This window comes from Schistocerca piceifrons, chromosome 7 (genome assembly GCF_021461385.2).
Source record: "Schistocerca piceifrons isolate TAMUIC-IGC-003096 chromosome 7, iqSchPice1.1, whole genome shotgun sequence".
Classification (NCBI taxonomy): domain Eukaryota; kingdom Metazoa; phylum Arthropoda; class Insecta; order Orthoptera; family Acrididae; genus Schistocerca; species Schistocerca piceifrons.
The window spans coordinates 410287638-410308798 of NC_060144.1; the positions used below are offsets into that span (position 1 = coordinate 410287638).

The 21161-nt window shown below is 40.9% G+C and overlaps 1 protein-coding gene across 2 annotated transcripts in view; it reads left to right on the forward strand.

Annotated features, from left to right (window-relative positions):
• LOC124804747 (putative helicase MOV-10) overlaps nt 1-21161 on the forward strand; it is a 317343-nt gene that overhangs the window by 230822 nt on the left and 65360 nt on the right. For both annotated transcript variants that reach the window (XM_047265048.1, XM_047265049.1), the window contains exon 15: nt 2631-2797. In XM_047265048.1, coding sequence (XP_047121004.1) covers nt 2631-2797 — 167 coding nt within the window. The remainder of the gene's footprint in view (nt 1-2630; nt 2798-21161) is intronic.

Consider the following 21161-nt stretch of genomic DNA (forward strand, 5'->3'; position numbering starts at 1 on the left):
AGAGTATATCGTTGGAGACTATAAACCCAACTCCATACTCCCCTTGCCTTTCATCTTTTCCTGAATAGTACGTGGAGAATTTCTGGTTATAAATCTCTCCTCATCTCTTCCACCTGATTTCCTGCACTGCAACAACTCCCATTCCATACCTTAGCACCTCTTCTGCAACCCTGTTCATCGCTCCTGTTTGCAACAGTGTATGCATGTTCCACATTCCAAATTTAAGCACCGATAAATCCATATTCCTGTTTTGTAGCATAGTTTGTCTATGTAGGGGCAGTCTGGTATTCCTTGTTGAATTATTTGCAATAATAGATTTTTTACAAGGTAGGGCTCTCAACCCTGCGCTCAACCCCCAACCTACAGGACCAGGGTTTCATTTCGGGATTAGCTCCCCTAGAGGGGTTGACGACCTAGCCTATAGAATCACCCCTACCCTGTGGTGTGGTACACACTTCGTATGGTTCCTCAGTTGACACACTTCGTCTGGTTCCTCAGTCGAGACACCGGCTTGGGTGACCCTGCCAGTAGCTACGCTACCACCAGTACATCTCTCAACCTCATCAGAGCACACAAACCCTTCCGCTGAAGGTGCCTACGATACGTCGTTCAGCATACTGTGTGGGCATGGCAGTAACCAACTGTCCACTCATCTGAATGGCCACTGCCAAACTGTGGCATACTACAAACTTGACAATCCAGGTGACGAACATGTTGCACACCATAACACTAATGATTTCAATAGCTGTTTCACTACATGGGCAATTCGGATTCTGCCTTCCAGCACAAGTTTCTCTGAGTTATGGGAGTTGTCTCTCCAGTATATCGTGCACTCTCACAGTTCCCCTTGCCTTCACAGTTCCCCTTGCCTAAATCTCTGCTAACCTGTTTCCCACTGCCTTTTCTTACTTTTTCTCTTCTCTCTTCTGTTCACACCACTCCTTCCCCTTCGAGATCATGTACTGCCTTCCTCCGCTCCCCACCCCCCCTCCCCTCCCCGCCTCCATGCAAGCAATTTCTCTCTCTCTCTCTCTCTGTATCCTCACCTCTCCTATCCCCCTTTTTCCACCCCTCTCCATTACTCTCTTCGATCCCTGTCTCCCTCTTCAGCACCACCTCCCTTTCCTTCCCCCCCCCCCCCCCTCTCCCTCTTCCTCCCTCCCTATTTCTTATATGCTCTACCATTAAATTCCTTTTGTTTTGCTGTGCAGCTGCTGAGTCACCTGGCAAAAGATCTGGGTTACACTACCCTGCTACCTTCTTCTTGCCTCGTGTGTCCTTTCCCACTTCCTCCTCACCTTCATTGATCCTGGCAACTAGTTTTGGGTATTCATATTTAATAAGCAGTCTTGGTGCTACCACAAGGATGTACATTGAGGTGTCTTTGTGGTTGTGTGTGTGAATGTGTGTACTAGAAAAGTACATGAGCTCGAAAGCTAGTTTTAACTGTTTTCTATTATTTGTTTCTATGCACGATGCACCAATCCTCTATGGGCAAGTGGGGTACACCAATCCTCTATAGATAACTGGTTGCTTTTCCTGTATTTTACATAAGTGTCCATGCAGGGATTTCCCTTATTGTTTTAGAATACGGTGTTAATGAGCTTTCAAGCTGTGGCTCTTCTTGTGTTAGAAAGTACATACATTCACCCACACAACCACACATAATTTCTAAATTTGTCAGATATGAACCAAATGTGCTCATTTAACATTTTAAGTGGGTAATTAGGAATTGTCACCAATGGTCTTGCCACAGTGGTAACACCGATTCCTGTCAGATCACTGAATTTAAGCATTGTCGGGCTGGGCTAGCACTTGGATGGGTGACCATCCGGTCTGCCAAGCTACTTTATTGAGAAGTAGAGGCTCTGGTCCTGTAAACTGATGTAAGGTCAGGAGACTGGTGTGCTGACCACATGCCCCTCCATATCCACAACCAGTGAGACCTGTGGGCTGAGGATGACATGGCGGCCGGTTGGTACCTTTGGACCTTTATATCCTGTTCGGACTGTGTTTAGCTTAGTTTTTATTAGGAATTGTCTGTTAGTTCAACTAGGCAGAAATACTCTCCTAACATTCCTGATCCTTTTTGCCTTTAGTAATTGTATTATAGTCATTAATATGTCTCTCATTGTTGACACTTTCAAAAATACTGTAAAGTCATAATGACACTCACTCCAAATCCAGTAGCAAGGTCATGAATGAACTATAACACTTAGCACTGAAAGCACATATATTACAAACACCAACATAGAGTCAGAACAGAACTAAACTCCTAGACAGAGGAAGCTACGATTTATACAAACACTGAATATTCCAGAACACGCGAGCATAAGGAATTTCAAGAACTTTCTAGAATTGATGAATACTAAATAACAAGTAATTGGCAGTTGAGTTTGAACTGAGAACCCACAGCATGCCAGCCTGTGGCACTAGGCACTAGCTGATGCATCACACTACATGCACTACAGCTCATTACAATATCAGGTCTAGTTGTAGCCAGCAGTTCTAAAACATTTCTTTGAGTTAACAGTTCATTTGTATGTTTCACCTCTTGTATCTTTTACATGCACAAACACACACACACAATTCAGTTTTTTTAACAAAGAATTTTGTTTCCCCCCCTGTAGGCACATCCTTCTTGGAGCGGCTGGTAATGACAAATGAAATGTATAAGAGGAATGGGACAAACGAAAAATACAATTGTGCTGTAATTACAAAACTAGTGAAAAATTTTCGCTCTCATGAACAGATCCTAAAAGTTCCAAATGAACTGTTTTATGACAATGAACTTAAGGTAAGAGTTTCATTTTCCTTTGTAAATCATCAATTAATTAAGTTAATTTATCTATATGGTGTGATGTATTCAATAAGAAAAGTAGGAAGATTAGTAGTTATTGTTGCATTGATGATACCATTGGAGACAAAGGAATGGTCTATCAAAATATTCTTGGAAAGCTATGCTGACTGCTAGTAGTTTTTCAAGAATATCTTTATACTCGCTGCAGGCCCTGTGCTCCAGTTCTAACAGAGGAGTTTTTATAATACGTGCATAAAATATTTTCACATTAGTCTTTCTGGCTTGCCAATTTACATCTGATATTTGTTGCAAGAGTTCGTTGGATTTTCCAGTGTTTGTTGCAAGAATTAATTGGTAGAATCATAAAATCATGAAAAAGACAGATTGCTACTTACCATATAGAGGAGATGTTGAGATGCAGACAGGTACAACAAAAAGTGGCTAAAAATTGTATCGTAGTTGTTAATATGTCTTTCATTGTTGACACTTTCAAAAATATTATCACATCATAATAACTCTCGTTTCAAATCCAGTGGCAGTGTCATTGATGAAGTGTAACAGTTACCACTGAAAGCACATGAATTACAAACACCAACACACAGCCATAACAGAAGAGAACTCCTAGATAGATCTTCTCCTAAAGCAGACAACACACATGCACACTCACGTGTCCCTGCATACTCCTATAAGCAGCACTTTACTGTCCCCCACCCACCCTGCTATCCCTCCTCCTTCCCATCCCAGACGCCTCCTTATCCCCACAACCCAAATAGCACCTCCCATTATGTGCAGTTGCTAGTAGTCTAGCCTCAGTGGCCAGAGACAGTGGTCATTTACGTGTGAATTGTGCTTGTGTGAATGAGTGCGTGTTGTCTACTTTACAGGAAGATCTTTTGGCCAAAAGCTCACTTGTTTAGCAGTCTTTTTGTTTTGCCTATGTTTGATGAAGTGTAACAGTTAGCACTGAAAGCACATGAATTAAAAACACACCGTAAGGTACAACCACAACGGAGGGGTATCTGTTGAGAGGCCAGACAAACGTGTGGTTCCTGAAGAGGGGCAGCAGCCTTTTCAGTAGTTGCAAGGGCAACAGTCTGGATGATTGACTGATATGGCCTTGTAACAATAACCAAAACGGCCTTGCTGTGCTGGTACTGCGAACGGCTGAAAGCAAGGGGAAACTACGGCCGTAATTTTTCCCGAGGGCATGCAGCTTTACTGTATGATTAAATGATGATGGCGTCCTCTTGGGTAAAATATTCCGGAGGTAAAATAGTCCCCCATTCGGATCTCCAGGCAGGGACTACTCAAGAGGATGTCGTTATCAGGAGAAAGAAAACTGGCGTTCTACGGATCGGAGTGTGGAATGTCAGATCCCTTAATCGGGCAGGTAGGTTAGAAAATTTAAAAAGGGAAATGGATAGGTTAAAGTTAGATATAGTGGGAATTAGTGAAGTTCGGTGGCAGGAGGAACGAGACTTCTGGTCAGGTGAATACAGAGTTATAAATACAAAATCAAATAGGGGAAATGCAGGAGTAGGTTTAATAATGAATAGGAAAATAGGAATGCGGGTAAGCTACGACAAACAGCATAGTGAATGCATTATTGTGGCCAAGATAGATACGAAGCCCACACCTACTACAGTAGTACAAGTTTATATGCCAACTAGCTCTGCAGATGATGCAGAAATTGAAGAAATGTATGATGAAATGAAAGAAATTATTCAGATTGTGAAGGGAGACGAAAATTTAATAGTCATGGGTGACTGGAATTCGAGTGTAGGAAATGGGAGAGAAGGAAACATAGTAGGTGAATATGGATTGGGGCTAAGAAATGAAAGAGGAAGCCGCCTGGTAGAATTTTGAACAGAGCATAACATAATCATAGCTAACACTTGGTTTAAGAATCATGAAAGAAGGTTGTATACATGGAAGAACCCTGGAGATACTAAAAGGTATCAGATAGATTATATAATGGTAAAACAGAGATTTAGGAATCAGGTTTTAAATTTTAAGACACTTCTAGGGGCAGATGTGGACTCTGACCACAATCTATTGGTTATGACCTGTAGATTAAAACTGAAAAAACTGCAAAAAGGTGGGAACTTAAGCAGATGGGACCTGGATAAACTGAAAGAACCAGAGGTTTTACAGAGTTTCAAGGAGAGCATAAGAGAACAATTGACAGGAATGGGGGAAAGAAATACAGTAGAAGAAGAATGGGTAGCTTTGAGGGCTGAAGTAGTGAAGGCAGCAGAGGATCAAGTAGGTAAAAAGACGAGGGCTAGTAGAAATCCTTTGGTAACAGAAGAAATATTGAATTTAATTGATGAAAGGAGAAAATATAAAAATGCAGTAAATGAAGCAGGCAAAAAGGAATACAAACGTCTCAAAAGTGAGATCGACAGGAAGTGCAAAATGGCTAAGCAGGGATGGCTAGAGGGCAAATGTAAGGATGTAGAGGCTTATCTCACTAGGGGTAAGATAGATAATGCCTACAGGAAAATTAAAGAGACATTTGGAGATAAGAGAAACACTTGTATGAACATCAAGAGCTCAGATGGAAACCCAGTTCTAAGCAAAGAAGGGAAAGCAGAAAGGTGGAAGGAGTATATAGAGGGTCTATACAAGGGCGATGTGCTTGAGGACAATATTATGTAAATGGAAGAGGATGTAGATGAAGACGAAATGGGAGATACGATACTGCGTGAAGAGTTTGACAGAGCACTGAAAGACCTGAGTCGAAACAAGGCCCCCGGAGTAGACAACATTCCATTGGAACTACTGACGGCCTTGGGAGAGCCAGTCCTGACAAAACTCTACCATCTGGTGAGCAAGATGTATGAAACAGGCGAAATACCCTCAGACTTCAAGAAGAATATAATAATTCCAATCCCAAAGAAATCAGGTGTTGACAGATGTGAAAATTACCGAACAATCAGTTTAATAAGCCACAGCTGCAAAATACTAACACGAATTCTTTACAGACGAATGGAAAAACTAGTAGAAGCCGACCTCGGGGAAGATAGTTTGGATTCCGTAGAAATACTGGAACACGTGAGGCAATACTGACCTTACGACTTATCTTAGAAGAAAGATTAAGGAAAGGCAAACCTACGTTTCTAGCATTTGTAGACTTAGAGAAAGCTTTTGACAATGTTGACTGGAATACTCTCTTTCAAATTCTAAAGGTGGCAGGGGTAAAATACAGGTAGCGAAAGGCTATTTACAAATTGTACAGAAACCAGATGGCAGTTATAAGAGTCGAGGGACATGAAAGGGAAGCAGTGGTTGGGAAGGGGGTAAGACAGGGTTGTAGCCTCTCCCCGATGTTATTCAATCTGTATATTGAGCAAGCAGTAAAGGAAACTAAAGAAAAATTCGGAGTAGGTATTTAAATCCATGGAGAAGAAATTAAAACTTTGAGGTTCGCCGATGACATTGTAATTCTGTCAAAGACAGCAAAGGACTTGGAAGAGCAGTTGAACGGAATGGATGATGTCTTGAGGGGAGGATATAAGATGAACATCAACAAAAGCAAAACGAGGATAATGGAATGTAGTCGAATTAAGTCGGGTGATGCTGAGGGAATTAGATTAGGAAATGAGACACTTAAAGTAGTAAAGGAGTTTTGCTATTTGGGGAGCAAAATAACTGATGAAGGTCGAAGTAGAGAGGATATAAAATGTAGACTGGCAATGGCAAGGAAAGCGTTTCTGGAGAAGAGAAATTTGTTTACATCGAGTATAGATTTATGTGTCAGGAAGTCATTTCTGAAAGTATTTGTATGGAGTGTAGCCATGTATGGAAGTGAAACATGGACGGTATGGACGGTAAATAGTTTGGACAAGAAGAGAATAGAAGCTTTCGAAATGTGGTGCTACAGAAGAATGCTGAAGATTAGATGGGTAGATCACTTAACTAATGAGGAAGTATTGAATAGGATTGGGGAGAAGAGAAGTTTGTGGCACAACTTGACCAGAAGAAGGGATCGGTTGGTGGGACATGTTCTGAGGCATGGAGGGATCACCAATTTAGTATTGGAGGGCAGCGTGGAGGGTAAAAATCATAGGGGGAGACCAAGAGATGAATACACTAAGCAGATTCAGAAGGATGTAGGTTGCAGTAGGTACTGGGAGATGAAGAAGCTTGCACAGGATAGAGTAGCATGGAGAGCTGCATCAAACCAGTCTCAGGACTGAAGACCACAACAGCAACATGTTTGATTCAACATCTTGTCTGTATGGTGAGTAGCAATCTATCCTTTTCGTAATATTGTCACTATTCCATCCTGGATTTTTCATTGTTCAAATAAATATAGTTACAGATGTCCTGTTCGTATAGATTACTATTTCTTCACTGTATAACTACAATGGACATTTCTTGATGGAGCAATATGTAAGATAAGGGGAAGGTGGATTGATATGCACAGTAACATGTAACAGAAAACAGCATTCACATAAGCTTTCAATCACTAGCTCTTTTTCTAGCAGTAGTACTCATATTCACACACAGAAACCTAATGCACTCTCCCATGGCCACGACAAGACTGATGACTGACACTTGGTTATTTAAAGCAGCTGCCTGAGCTGGGGATAGGGAAGTTAGCAAGGAGAGGGCAGCATGAAAGAGGCAGGTCTGTGGACAAATTTCTTCACAACCACACAAGGTGAAATGAGTACAGAGAGTACAACAAAAATGTATGGAAATAGAAGATGTGGGGAAAGTGGGGAAGGGGAGGGCAAAAAAGGAAAGAAAGATGATCATGAAGACGGAGAAAGGGAGGAGAGAGGGAAGAGGGTGGGGTTGAAAAGAGGGGAGAGGAAAGGAAAAGAGATGGACAGGCAGGGTCGGTGCCCATATTTGAGGGAGGGGAAGAGTGGTGTGAGAAGCAGCAAATAGTGTGGCTGGAGAAGGAATGGTATAGATAGAAGAGAGAAGGGAAAAGGCAATGTGAGGCAGTGGGAACACCTAGTGGAGGTTTAGGCTAGGGGGACTGCAAAAGCACAAGATACGTTGGAGAGATAACTCCCATCTGCATAGTTCAGAGAAACTTTTGCTGAAAGAGAGTGTCCAAATGGCACACATAGTGAAGCAGCTGTTGTCATTTGCATTGTGGTGTATGACATGTACAGCAACTGAGATTGTAAGATTTGTGGCTTGTCACAGTTTCATGGTAGCCATTCAAGCAAGTAGAAAGTTGGTACTTGTCACACCCACATAGAATGCTGTACAGTAATTGGAGCATAGCTGATATATACCTTGGCTGCTTTCACATGTGGCCTTGTATTTCATTAGGTAGAAAATACCTGAATAGACTGTAGTAGGAGGTTGTAGGTGGGTGTGTGGGACAGGTCTTGCACCTGGGTCAACCACAAGGGAGCAACACACGGGGTACAGGACAGGGCGTGGGATTGGAATATTTATTTATTTTTATTTACTTATTTAACCTGATGTGTTTGGGGCTAACAGGCCCACTCTTACATCAGACCAGTTATTCATCTATACAGTACCTCTTTCACGCCATAGTTACTTAAGAAATAACAGTTTTAATATAGTACAAAGTGTTTTGAATGCCTGAAGTCGCAATGTGAGTAAGTAATATTGGCGATGAACTAACAACATTAATACTGTCAGTACTTGTACTACTGCAGATGCTGCCACTAATATTGACTATACTAGTAATAATAATAATAATAATAATAATAGTGATAGTGGCAGATATAAAAAAATTATAGATGTACAAAAAGATGTTTTCTGGTGTAATGAGTTCAGGGGAAAGGAAATTTAAGGAGCCTGTATCAGCTAAGAATACTGGGAAATTAGGGAAATCTGGTTGGAAAGAAGAGTGTTTAGTGGTGACAACTGCACACAAGGACAATGGTAGTCATTATTGTTGCTTTAGTAAACATATAATTAACTACCTTCTGAATCTGGAGGTGTTAGTCATTCTCTAAAAAATAATGCACGAGGTTATTTCAGAGTCAAGTGGGAGATTTTTGCAGAGTCAAGTTCCTGCTGCTGAGGAGGATTTTGAGAAAGATTGATCAAGTGGGACAGAATGGATTTTGCTCTGATGGGAACAAGTGTTTCTGCCATATTGTTCAGAAAAGAGCATTAATGTCAAGGAGAGGTATGAGGGACAATGTTTATTGATAAGACAGATGAGAAGACTGAGGATATGGAAATCTCTGCACTTGTCTGCACACATCCAGAATCTCAGTGCATATGGTGAAATATGATCAAAGAGTCGAGCATCACACATATAACCAACACAAGCATTTATAAGAATTTCCAGGTGCCTTGAGCTTTCTTGAGAAAGGCCTTCCAGCATAATATCACTGTAATCAATAATTGGAAGTATAAATATTTGTATGAGTTTCTTTTTTAGGTCAAGAGGTAAGAGCTTTTTATATTTTTGTGGAATGTGGAGAAATACTGATGCCTTCCAGCACACTGCAGTTGGTGCTCAGTCCAATTTATATTTTCATCTATTATTACTCCTAGATTCTTTGCTGAAGGAAAGAAGTTGATGATATTTGTCCCATTTAGGGTTACAGATGGTAGAGATTCCCAATATTTTGGGCTAGTGAGCATAGAATGACCAACCAGTATTGCTTGGGGTTTGCATGGGCTGAGGTTTAACCATATTTCCTGCACCTATTTTGATAGGGTACTCACGTCAGTATTGGGATTCTCAATAGCTGTCTTCAGGTTTATTGGTTTTTCACTTAGATAAAACTGTAAGTCATCAGCATCAGTGTCGTATCTGCACTAGGACCAACCTGATGACACATTATTTATGTACAGTGAAAGGAGTACAGGAGCCAGTACCAAACCATGGGTGTTAGTGCATACCCTGGGTAATGCCTGATACTACCTGCTTCCACTGTGACCTTATTGTGCTGGACAACAAACATTACTGGTAAAATGTTGTTGTGAGCAAAACGGCTGCGCTTGGCAAGAATTTTAGGCTGCTAAGTTTGGCAAATAAAAAACCAAAAGGCTTTGCTGAATTCTGAGAAGCACATGATAAATTGCCTCTTATAGATCCATGACAAGCTTCAGGTCATGTGCTATCTTTATTAAGGCAAATGTGCTGTGATGCTTACGGAAATCTGATTTGTATTCGGCTAATAAGTTGTTTGTAGTTAAGTAGTTTGTTAGCTGGTCATGGGCTATATAGTGTAAGGCCTGAGACAGTGCAGGAAGAATGCAGATAGGTCAGTAATCAGAGGGTGCTACAGCAACATCCTTTTTAGAATGTGTTGTGGTTGTAGACTGGTTCAGTTCTTCGGCTGGGCCAATGGTATCAGGTTGTAATGTTCTCTTCAGATTGTTACACTTTACTTAAATATTTCTTCTGCCTGGTCCATTGATGAATGAATACAAAATTTTCATGCTTCACAAAATTTATTTACATCAATTGACAACCGAACTGCACACTCATCATGTAAACAAAACATAGACTTCACTGATCTCTTTGACTTCCAAAACTAACTTCCAAACTGACTCTCTTGCAGCATTGCTGCGTCGCTTTATTTAGAATTTCAACAATAAGTTTCAAAATAACCCATTACTAATTTTGTACAACTTCGATGTTGCAGTTAAAATTTAAAAAACATAAAGAAACTAATGTTACAACCGAATAAGGTATAAAAGAAATATAGAATGACATAATCTTTTAGTTTTCCATAACGAAATCAATCTGAACTTCAATTACAATAATGTCTCTTTTATTATTTTAGTTATGTAATTAATTACAGTTAGGATTTGGTTACTAACATTCAATTGTAGTACAAAACGCCTGCTTTATCCGATTACATATATAAAATTTACAAACAAGGCCTCAAATTCTGGAAATCGGAAAGTTGTGTGATGTAAAGAATTGGAGAGTTAACTAGAAATGTAATTACAAAGAATATTACTTACAGAGGAGGACATAAAAATAGGCAGCAAATGAAAATACATTACTTGGTAATAACTTTTAAGCTGTTTCTCAAGATAATGAGGTTTTCTGTGTTTACTCGTTACTCAATTGCAATTATAGTAATTAGAGGTGTTAGTTATTTTATGCCAACAATTCCACAGCCTCTTATTATCTGTTGTTGAATATTTATTACTTCAATTTCTTGATTAGATATTTAATTTTATTTAATTTAGCATATGTACATAATTTTGTTAATGGGAACAATCTATTGACAATTATGACAACACATGTCCTTCCAGAATATTCTATTTGCTTTCATAATGAGAGTCAAGTGTTTTAGCAAATTGGACAAAATGATATATATAAAGACACGCATACAAGGCCTTAGGAAGCACTGAATTGTCCAATAACTATCCAGATGCATATAAAAAAGATGGTATCAGATATTTCATACGAAGGTGCAGCGTTTACTTTGGCTATGCCAAGACCATGCAGGTTTTTCCATAAGACAGCTGGTCAATTTCTGTTGTCATTTAATATTTGGGCATGCCTGAGTTTTGCATTTTGCCCAGATTGACTGACACTGTTCAGCATATAAGCAGGATGATTTTCAGGTGTTGGACCTAGTTTTTATGTCCAATACACATAATCTCTAAGATTCATGAGCTGTTTTAATTTATCAGTTAACCATCATGTGGGTTTCTTTCTTACTTTTCCAGTCCTCAGTGATGCATATTTATCATATAGTTGAGTAAGATGTTAGTAAATTCATGAAGTTTTTCTACATCCGAGAAGGGAGTAGGCGATGTCTCCTGAACTATTTCTTCTGCCTCAGTTTCAAGTTCAGATAAATTAATGCATTTGAAGACATGGTATGTAGTCAGTTGTGGTTTCTTTCTGGGACATTCTAGCAAGTATGACATTGAAATTACGTCATTTGTTATTTCTTTCTGGGACATTCTAGCAAGTATGACACTAAAATTATGTAATGGATAGGCGTGCCAGGTGCAGATATATGAGAGATATGAAGTACTCTGAGGATTTCTTTATAGATGTATCTCTAAGAATGTAACAATGTTTGTGTAGTGGGTAGGAGTGAGCTGAAGTAATGACAGGTTTGAAGAAGAAAGTGTGCACTTAATTTTGACACTGATAGGACTGTTGTGTGGAAAATTTATGTTAGTGTCACCAGCCATAATTATATTCTCGTATGTTGATTCGAGACTTGCAATAGCAGTTTCGAAACAGAAAAACCTGCCTACTTTAGGAGGTTTTCAGAGGACACATATCAGGCACTCTCTGTTAAGGGATTTGATCTCTACGGCCATATATTATGCTTGTTTATCTTCATTGCTGTTGAGTGTGTGTAGCACAGTAGGTGATAAATCAGATCATGTGTCTGCCCCTACTCCATCCCCTTGTTGGTTACATCTGTCAGCCTTAGAAAGATACAGTTGTCCAGATTTATCAAACTTGTAGGAATACTTATTTTGAGCCAGGTCTCTGGCAGAAGCATTTCATGAATGTCTCTGTCTTGCAATACATAATGGAAATCGTTGAGATGAGCTAACAGAGATTGGACATTTGTCTGTGCAATATGGAGCATAAAACGATCGGGTGAAAAGCTCGCCAGGATACCAATGAGGGGGGGAAGCAAAGTGTACTGGGGGACTTTGAGATAGGGGATCAAGGTTCCCAGAAGTTAAAATGGGAGTTATCTGTAGAGAGAAGGGAGATTTATGACTAAGACCAGCAGGCTTTGCACCAATCATTGAACAGCTGACTGGAGACAGAAGAAGAAACTCGCTAAAAAGAGCTTGAATAATTTGTGCAGAGCAGTACTGAAAGCAAGGTAAAGGGAATAAAAACAGAGTGTTTGGTTAAAGACTCGAATGAGGAGCAACAACAGTATTACGATAATAAATTGCTAAATAAAAATGGAAGTAAGATAAATAAATTAATCATCTGAATCAGAGCCCTATGAGAATAGTGAAGTAATAGTGAAATAACGAACTATGCTGGTATTGGAAGTACGAAAATTGAACAGAAAATTTATAATTAGTACTAAAAGTAAACCTTAACATACAAATAATAATAGCAACAGGAAACCATTAAGAAAATTTAAAAAAAGGTGTTTTTTTTATATACAAAATAAAAAGCCAAAAATAAAAGCACATACTAGAGGCAGCAAGTGTTGATATATTTTTAGTTCCAAAAGCACAGGCATTTGAGTTCATCTGCATTGCACATGATCTTTTCCCATTTTTGGACTTCACTGTTACCTGCTGTCATTTGTACACACATTATGTATCCCAAATGTAAGATTGCACTGTTCAAAATATTTAGTCTTTCAGAAGTGAAATCCTTGCATATTGTCAGACCTGAATTCTCAAATTTCTTTTTTACTCTGAAGGTTTCAGACCTTTTGCTGTATGGCATAAACTTTGCTATTATGGGTCTAAGTTCTAAAGATCCTGTCTATGTCGTTCAGTGTCACCTGCGTACCTAGTTTCTCTCAGATAAGACTGATCACTAATTCGTTTATATTCTCTCTACTGTGATCAAGAATCCAAAATAGTCTGAGATTATTGCAACTGTTACATTGTTTAAGTTTGTCAAATTTCTTGATCAGCCTATGTTCAAGCAGTTGTGCCGTCTCCTCAGTTTGTTTTATAGATTTATTCAGAGCATGGACCACACATGCATAGGGGTGGACAAGGCTATCCTGTAGGTGTGGTGAGCAGAACACTACTTTGAGGATGTGGGTATGATTTTGGGTAGCATATCTCTCATCTCAGGGCTTAGTACGAGGTAATCAAAGACTTGTGGAGGATGTGGTTGAGCTTTTCAATGCCGGTGTGGTACTAGGTGATCTGAGGTGGCTGGTTAAAAGGTTTACTGGTGTAAGAGGAACAGTTGGTACCGGAGTCATGTTTATGGTTGAACTGGATAGGATATTGTCCGTCAGTAAAGTCTCCTGCTTTTCACAGCAGATGCGGCATATGTGGATGGGAAGCTGTAAGGAAGAGACTTTTTGTCATGAAATGGGTGACAGCTCGCAAGATGGAGGTACTGGTGGTGCTTGGTGCATTTGATGGGGACAGTTGTATTTATGGACCCATCTCAGAAGTGGAGATTGACATCTAGGAAAGTGGTGTGATGAGTTGAGAAGGACCAGGTGAAGTGGATTTGGGAATAGGTGTTGAGGTAATGGAGGAAAAGAGCAAAGGTTGTCATTGCCGTGGGTCGAGATAATGAAAATCTCAGCAATGAAATCTGAAACAGAGAAGTTTTAGGCAATGACTGGATAGGAAGAATTCCTTCAGATGGCCAAAAAATAAGGTGGCGTAGGGTGGTGCCATGCCAATACCCATTGCAGTACCAGGGATTCTTTTATAGATTTGGCCTTTGAAAGTAAATTAATCATGGGTCAGGATTTGGTTTGCTGGGTTGATTGGAGAAAAGGGGTGGGTTTGGTATCAGGACGATATTGGAAAAAGTAGTATTAAATGGCCACAAGGCCATGGGCATTTGGGATGTTGACGTACAAGGATTTCACATCAGCAGTACCAGCAAGCAGTCCAGTGGTAATGGGTGATTGGGCAGGAACTGCACAGAGGCACCTCTCTCCTCCCTCTTCACCTTTCGCCTCCTTTTTCCCTCCTCAGTCCTCCTCCTCCACCCCCTCTCCCCCTTTTCCTGCTCTCCCTCTTCTTACACTTCTTGTTATTGCCTCTGTATTTATTTCATCTTGTCATGTGGTTACAAAGTCATCTGTCCAAAGACCTGCCTCTTTCCTACTACCCCCTCTTTGCATCCTTCTGTACCCCGATCCCACCTCTGTCAGCTCAGGCAACTGCTTTCAATAATAGAGTATCAGTAATAAGTATATTGCCGTTGCTACTGGATTGTGCATTTGGATGTCTGTGTGGTTGTGTGTTTGAATGTTTGTAGTATTGTTGGAAAAAGAACTAGTGCTTGAAAGCAAGAGTGAATTCCTTCGGTGTAATATTCCTGGATACATACTCAAAACTGTTGTTGTGTTCTTCAGTCCAGAGACTGTTTGATGCAGTTTCCATGTTACTGTGTCCTTTGCAAGCTTCTTCATCTCCAAATAACTACTGCAACCTACATCCTTCTGAATCTGCTTAGTGTATTCATCTCTTGGTCTCCCACTACGATTTTTACCCTCCACGCTTCCCTCCAGTACTAAACTGGTGATCCCTCAATGCCTCAGAACATGTCCTACCAACCGATCCCTTTCTTTTAGTCAGGTTGTGCCACAAATTCCTCCTCTCCCCAAATTCTATTCAGCACCTCCTCATTAGTTGCGTGATCTACCCATCTAATCTTCAGCATTCTTCTATAGCACCACTTTTCGAAAGCTTCTATTCTCTTCTTGTCTAAACTATTTATCTTCCATATTTCGCTTCCATACAAGGCCACACTCCATACAAATACTTAGAAAAGGCTTCCTGACACTTAAATCTGTACTCAGTGTTAACAAATTCCTCGTCTTCAGAAACACTTTCCTTGCCAGAGCCAGTCTACATTTTCTATCCTCTCTACTTCGACCATCATGTTATTTTGGCCTCCAGATAGCAAAACTCATCTACTCCCTTAAATGTCTCATTTCTTAATCTACTTCCCTCAGCATCACCTGATTTAATTTGACTACATTCCATTATCCTCGTTTTGCTTTTGTTGATGTTCATCTTATATCCTCCTTTCAAGACATTGTCCATTCCGTTCAACTACTCTTCCAGATCCTTTGCTGTCTCTGACAGAATTACAATGTCATCAGCAAACCTCAACATTTTTATTTCTTCTCCATAGATTTTAATTCCTACACCAAATTTTTCTTTTGTTTCCTTTACTGCTTGCTCAGTATATAGATTGAATAACATCGGAGATAGACAACAACCCTGTCTCACTCCCTTTTCAATCACTGCTTCCCTTTCGTGCCCCTCGTCTCTTATAACTGCCATCTGGTTTCTGTACAAATTGTAAATAGCCTTTTTCGTGCCATATTTTACCCCTCTCACCTTCAGAATTTTAAAGAGAGTATTCCAGTCAACATTGTCAAAAGCTTTCTGTAAGTCTACAAATGCTAGAAAAGTAGTTTTGCCTTTTCTTAACCTATCTTCTAATATAAGCCATAGGGTCAGTATTGCCTTACATGCTCCAACATTTCTGCGTAATCCAAACTGATCTACCCCAACGTTGGCTTGTACAAGATTTCCCATCTGTCTGTAAAGAATTTGTGTTAGTGTTTTGCAGCCATGACTTATTAAACTGATAGTTTGGTAATTTTGACACCTGTTTTGTTGAGATTGGTATCATTATATTCTTCTTGAAATCTGAGGGTATTTCACCTGGCTCATACATCTTGCTCACCAGAAAGTAGAGTTTTGTCATGGCTGGCTGTCCCAAGGCTATTAGTAGTTCTAATGGAATGTTGTCTACTCGCAGGGCCTTTTTGACTTAGGTCTTTCAGTGCTCTCTCAAATTCTTCGCGCAGTATCATATCTTCCATTTCCTCTTCATCTACTCAAAACTATAGATCACGAAATGGGATGTCTGAATAACTTTGGAGATGGCTAGTCCTGTGTATCATGCCCAACTCAATCTACGTCAATTTAATTTGTATTTATTATAAGAACAGACATGTGCTAACGGACATTTCTGAAAGAACAGATACTATCTTCATATAGTTAATGCTCACTGGCCATTGATCTCCTTCTTCTGTGCTAGATGCACACGCAGCATCTGCCATGTAAGCAGGAGATCCCCGGTTCGAGTCCCAGTCAGGGCACACATTTTTAACTGTCCCCATTCATGTACACCTGTCGACAGCTCAAGATTTTGATTTAATTATCATTTCATTCTAAGAGGGCTGCATGGTGACTGATGGTATCCGTTCTTTTGGGCATGTCCAAAACAACAGATATCATCTTCATATAGTTAAGGCTCACCAACCATTGATCTTCATGGGCAGGGGCACTATGAATGTAGTGTTTGGACATTAAGTTGGGAATGTGGGTCTCACGGATAAATCCCTGCAGTCGCACTATCCGTGCCCGCGGTGGCTCAGATGGATAAGAGTGTCTGCATGAAAGCAGGAGGTTCGAGTCCCAGTTGGGGCACACGTTTTCAGCTGTCCTCATTGATGTATATCAGTAACTTTCGACAGCTTAGGGTTTTGATTTAACTATCATTTCACCATTAGTAGTTGTGCCCGGTTGCCATACCACTTCACAGTGTCTTTTCATACGGAATTTGAATGATGCTAATTCTCCTGTCCACTACCTTGTTGACACCGGGTCCATTGTATCCATACCTACCTCATCAACATTTAGTCCAATGTATTCGTATTTCCCTGTAAACTACTCCCAAATCCTGCCCCTCCCTCTCACCTCCTCATCACTGCCACCACCAACTCAGCCATCCCTACTTAACTTTGGTCAATTTAGGTCTTCAGTATGAACTCATATGTACCTTTATAGTTGCAGATGTTACCAACCCCATTCTGGGCACTGACTTCCTTGGTCATTACAGTCTACTTGTCAACATAGCGAAGCATCGTTTAGTTGACAGCGCCTCCGTTAGGTCCGTCTACTGCAGCTCGCATTCTACCATGTGTTTAGCTGGCAATTTCAGGTCCTTACACTCTTGCAGAATTCTCCCCCCCCCCCTCCCCCCCTCTACCCCCAGAACATTCAACATGACTCTGTGCATTATATCACCACTAACCCTAGTCCCCCCCCCCTGTTTTTCTACCACGTTTGCCCCATCCCACTTACAAAGGCAAAATCACACAAATGGAGTTTGAAGAGCTGCTTACTGCTAGCGTACTTTGGCTGTCCTAAAGCCCCAAGCCCCAGGGCTTCAGCTCTTCACCTCGTCAACATCTATGCAAAATTTTTTCCCATCTACAGAAAGATGGAGTAATCCTTAACTCATCAAGATCTGTTTCTGAGTGAGCAAGGTCGAATTCCTCAGACACTTGGTCTTTGCCACTAGTTTCCACTCCCTTCCTGAGACAGTACAGGCAGTAGGAGACTTCCCATGCCCTACTACTACCTTCAGTGGCCTGTGGCATTTCATCAGCATGGTCAGCTTTTCCTGTCAACAGCTTAAGGATGCCGCTGCCTCCCAAGAACCCCTTGCGACAGTACTCCGTGGCAATAAAATCAAAGGCAACAAACTGGTCCTTTGGTGCTGTTAAATTTGGTGTTTTAGTGAAATTGAAGCTGCTGTAGAAGTAATTGCAAATCAGAAGTTTAGTTGTAGTGCATCTACAGCCATAGGAGTGTTAGCAAACAGATGTCATATAGTGATAGTGATCTTGTATTTTGTTGCAAGTACAATGTAAGCTCAATATTGAAGTATTATTATAAACAGTAATCAGTAAGCAGTTAGCAGTTCATCAATTTAGAAGATCAGAAAGTAACTAATAGTATTGTGATAATTTACTAAAATGTTTTTTCACTTTATATTGATGTAATAAATGCACTTAACATGATTTCAGAGTCTATTGTAATGCATGTACGAGAAGCATAATGTTTCATAAAAAATATTTAGCAACTTAAAATGTACCCAACTTAGTATTATTTGTATCTCACATATGTGTGTTTGGTACATAAAAGAAGAATCAGAAGTCGGCTGTTTTTATAAAATAAAACAGCGTAGTTGCAATTTTTCATTGACATCCTACTGCTAAATAAGCTTCCTAGCCAAAATAAAATCATGACAATTGACCAGTTGGAAACTGCGCTGAGTATTGAGAAATGGTCAAAATACTGTTAGCAGTGGTGCCCATGACACTCTCACCCAAACTGCTGACTGAATAATCTACATGTACCCATCCACGGGCATTGCAACCATCTCTTCCAGAACAATGAGTCTCCTGGAGGCACTAAAAGTACAAGATAGTGAACTATCCAAGAAGTTGTGGCCCTACAACAAATATGAAACTCCACCCATGTGCTGCAACAACAAGTGAGCGCCCACCATGATGTTACAGAAAATTTGGAGGTGCAGCTCAGTAGCATCAATCACCATGTGATACAGAAAACACTGCTGGAAAATTCAAAGAACAGTGACTGATGCCTGAACAACAGCGAACTGACATGTATCGAGACTAGAAGATAGTGCACTGATAATGGCTAGGCACTAGCCAAAATCTGGATTTGCCAAAAAGAAGAAAGAAAAGAAAAAGGGATGACTGATTACTGCGTTCTATAATTTATAAATCATATCACAGTCGCTGTGTGCTCTCACTTTCCTATTTGTAGGTAACCTGATGAAGAAACTGAAATTTGTCAGAAGGTAAAACCTAATGTAGTCACTCATATCATTGTGGTTATTTGATCCACTAAATATTTAATCTAAAGGAAATAAAGTCCTTACAAACAATTTTAATGAAGATCTGGTAACATCATAATAAAATAATGAACATCAAAATGACAAGGCTGATTTAATCAGGAACATTTAGTAAAACATTCAAACACCTATTATTGATGTAAAACTTCATACATAAACATATTGTGTAGTTGCAACTGCTTTACGCTGTTTGCAGAAAGACAATAAAAGAAACTGCCATTATACCTATCTTTTAGGTTAAAATTGAATAGTGATTTACTTGTTTGGTGGTAAAATAGATATAGCATTTGATAATGCCAACAAAATGGAAGACAAAATGATCCTCTAATAATAATATATTATGTTCCCACATACTATCATGTAATGCATTGTCTTTTTAAAGGCAGGCTGAAATTCCCATATTAGCCTTCCTTCACACGCGTGACCCGTCCTTCCTACGTCACCATCCATAACACGGATTCCTTCACCTTCTACCCCTCCACCGGTGTGCCCCAAGGTTCTGTCCTCTCCCCTCTTCTCTACCTTCTGTATATGGCGGACATGGCGCCGCCTTCACCCCCCGTCCACCTTCTCCAGTGCGCCGATGACACCGCCTTCCTTGCCCCTTGCCCCCACCCTGCAACGCTCCCAACACATTCTCCAATCCCATCTTGACCAGTTCACCACTCGGTGCAACCAGTGGTTGCTCGAGGTCAATTCTTCTAAGACCCAGGCGATCATTGTAGGCAAAACTACCCCTTCCTTACGTCTCCTCAATTTCTATATCACCATTTAAAACCGTTCTATTGCCCACACCCCCACCCTTAAGTACCTTGGTGTCACCCTTGACTGTCACCTCTCCTATACCGCCCATCTCCGGACAATCCAAGCCAAGGCACGCTCCTGACTCCGTGTCCTCAAGCTCCTTTCTGGCTGCACATGGGGTCTGGACCCCTCCACCATCCTCCACACCCTATCCTCTGCTACACCCACCCTGCCCGGATCTCCATCCCTCCTACCTTTTACAAATTCCTTCAAATCCTAGTACGCCATGCTCCCTGCCTCGCCTATCGCATCTGTCTCCCCTCCCTCACGTGGATCCTGTATGACCTTATTCCATTCCCGCACCTCCTCCTTTTCCTCGAACAGATACAGATCCTCTACACCTCCCGTAAACTCGATCCCCCTCTCCCGCTTGTCTCTCCCATCCTCTCCCACCCCCTTCCGCTGCCACACTTGTATTCCCACATCCCACCTGCTCTCCATCTCCGCTCTCCATACCCTCTCCCAAGGTGGCTTCCACCAACTCCCCCTCCCTGATGATGTCCTCATCCCCTCCATCTACTCCTCCTATCAACTTTGATTCTCCCTATACCCTCCCTGTGTTTCGTTAGGGCACCCTCTCCCTTCTCTCCCTCCTCCCTTCCTCCCTCCCTCCTCCCCAGGGCTTCCCCTACCTCCGTACCTTCTTTCCTCCCCCTCCCATCTTCACTGCCCCTGGCATCTACACTCCCCTCTCCCTCCTCCCCCACCTTTTCCCCATTTTCCAGGTCACCAGACTCGCTCACATCAAGTGAACATTCGCGCGCCGGAGATAATCGCCATCGGTTCTGTGTATGTGCCATCGTGTTAGTGTTTCAGTGTTTTCACGGGCGCTCCATCGTTCACATGTGTTATCTCAGTCATCAGTGTTCGTGTACAGTGCTGACCGTTTTTTTATTTTTTACTACACCTGTGAACGGCTCCGTGTTTTTTACTCATGTGTCTACAGTTTTTTGTCCTCCTTTATGTTGTGTTTTTCTATGTCTTCATTGTTTCTATTTGTACTGTCTGTGGCCGAAGAGCGGTGTAATATTGCCGCTGCCAGCCCACCTTTTGTATACAGTGTCAAAATAACAATAAAGAAAAAAAATTCCCATATTAGCTCACTCCTGGGTCATAATGTCTCTTGGCACAAAGCAGGAGATCATCAAGAGCTCTCAAAATCAGCTGCTCTTCATCAACATGTCAGATGATCTCAGGTGATAGTATATTTTTATCTGTTCTAGGAAGTCCACGAATCTGCAT